Source organism: Octopus bimaculoides, chromosome 30 (assembly GCF_001194135.2).
Source record: "Octopus bimaculoides isolate UCB-OBI-ISO-001 chromosome 30, ASM119413v2, whole genome shotgun sequence".
Taxonomy (NCBI): Eukaryota; Metazoa; Mollusca; class Cephalopoda; order Octopoda; family Octopodidae; genus Octopus; species Octopus bimaculoides.
In genome coordinates this window covers 5,344,240-5,346,013 of record NC_069010.1, presented here as the reverse complement: position 1 = coordinate 5,346,013, position 1,774 = coordinate 5,344,240, and the positions used below count along the sequence as shown (strand labels likewise).

The 1,774-nt window shown below is 37.4% G+C and overlaps 1 protein-coding gene across 1 annotated transcript; it reads left to right on the top strand.

Annotated features, from left to right (window-relative positions):
- Window positions 1-210: 210 nt before the first annotated feature.
- Window positions 211-1,773, top strand: LOC106882564 (zinc finger protein 239-like; the record flags this gene model as incomplete). Its single annotated transcript, XM_014933281.2, has 1 exon — window positions 211-1,773. A coding segment is annotated over exon 1 (1,158 nt), but the record flags the coding sequence as incomplete, so codon positions are not given.
- Window position 1,774: the final 1 nt, after the last annotated feature.

The following is a 1,774-nucleotide window of genomic DNA, read 5'->3' as shown; positions in this document are numbered from 1 at the left end:
CACTCTCTGAGTGGTTGGCGTTAGGAAGGGCATCCAGCTGTAGAAACTCTGCCAAATTAGATTGGAGCCTGGTGTTGCCATCCGGTTTCACCAGTCCTCAGTCAAATCGTCCAACCCATGCTAGCATGGAAAGCGGACGTTAAACGATGATGATGATGATATATATATATGTATATATATATATATATATATATATATAACTTTTTCCGTATCCTCTCTAGTTTACACTGTTTCTCTATTATTTCAGAATTCCAGATTTCATGGCATTAAAGGATGTTTTTACTCTGAATTTATCGAACGTTTACCAAGCTTAAAGGAAAAATTTACACGGAATGAACATGGCCCTGTTTGTATAAACCTTTGGTAGAATTACTGCGAAATATTTCATCTTGCTTGAGGGTATTTAGTATAACTTCTCTACATCGCTGTCTGGAATGTGCTGAGGGTGTGATATTCTGATCTCGTTAAACTTAGATAATGAAGGAGCTTGCAGAATCATCAGATATTGACTAAGCTGACATTTCATGAAGACAGGACAGAATCACAGTTCGTTAGGAATGAAATAGAAAAACGAAGAATGGTGAAAGATTTGTATATTGTGATGACAGAAAGAAAATGATGGGCAGTGAATTATGTGAGGGCAGTGTTCAATGTAAAATGGAATCCAAAAGGATTAATTTTCATGATGAAATGCCAGGAGATGTAGGAAACGTATATCCCTGTGATATCTGCAAAAAGTTAAATTCTCATGAAGATAGCCTTATTACAGACGAATGTACACATACAGGAGAGGAGCCATATGACTGCAAAATCTGTGGTGAATCATTTTCTCAAAATGACCACTTGACCATTCACAGCCGTATTCATGGTGGCGAGAAACCATATCAGTGCAACATCTGTGGTAAATCGTTCTCTTGTGCGAGTGCTTTATCTAAACACAGACCCATTCACTTAGAAGAGAAACTACATGACTGTGACATTTGTGGTAAGTCGTTCGTTTACACGAGGTCTTTAAAAGTTCACCTTCGTACTCATACGGGTGAAAAACCATATTGCTGTGATGTTTGTGGTCAATCATTCTCTCAAAGCGGTAGCTTACTTGGACACAAACGCACTCATACAGGAGAGAGGCCATACCATTGTGAAATTTGCGGTAAATCGTTCTTTCGCAATTATCACTTAACTCAACACAAGTATGTTCATACAGGAGAGAAACGACATAATTGCGATATCTGTGGTAAATCATTCTCTCGTAATGAAAATTTAGCAGCACACAAACGTACTCATACAGGAGAGAAACCATATCGCTGTTATATCTGTGGTAAATCATTCTCTAAAAATAATCATTTAACTACACACAGACGTATTCATATGGGAGAGAGGCCATATCGCTGTGAAATCTGTGGTGAATCATTCTCTTGTCATGTTAATTTAACTCGACACAACCGTATTCATACAGGAGAGAAACGATATCACTGTGATATCTGTGGTAAATCCTTCTCTGAAAATTATCATTTAACTAGACACAAACTCATTCATACAGGAGAGAAGCCCTATCGCTGTGAAATCTGTGGTAAATCATTCACTCGTGATACTAGTTTAACTGCACACAAAAGTACTCATACAGGAGAGAAACCATATCACTGTGATATCTGTGGTAAATCATTCTCTAGAAATTATCATTTAACTAGACACAGATTTATTCATATGAGCGAGAAGCCCTATCGCTGTGAAATCTGTGGTAAATCATTCATTCGTGATACTAGTTTAACTA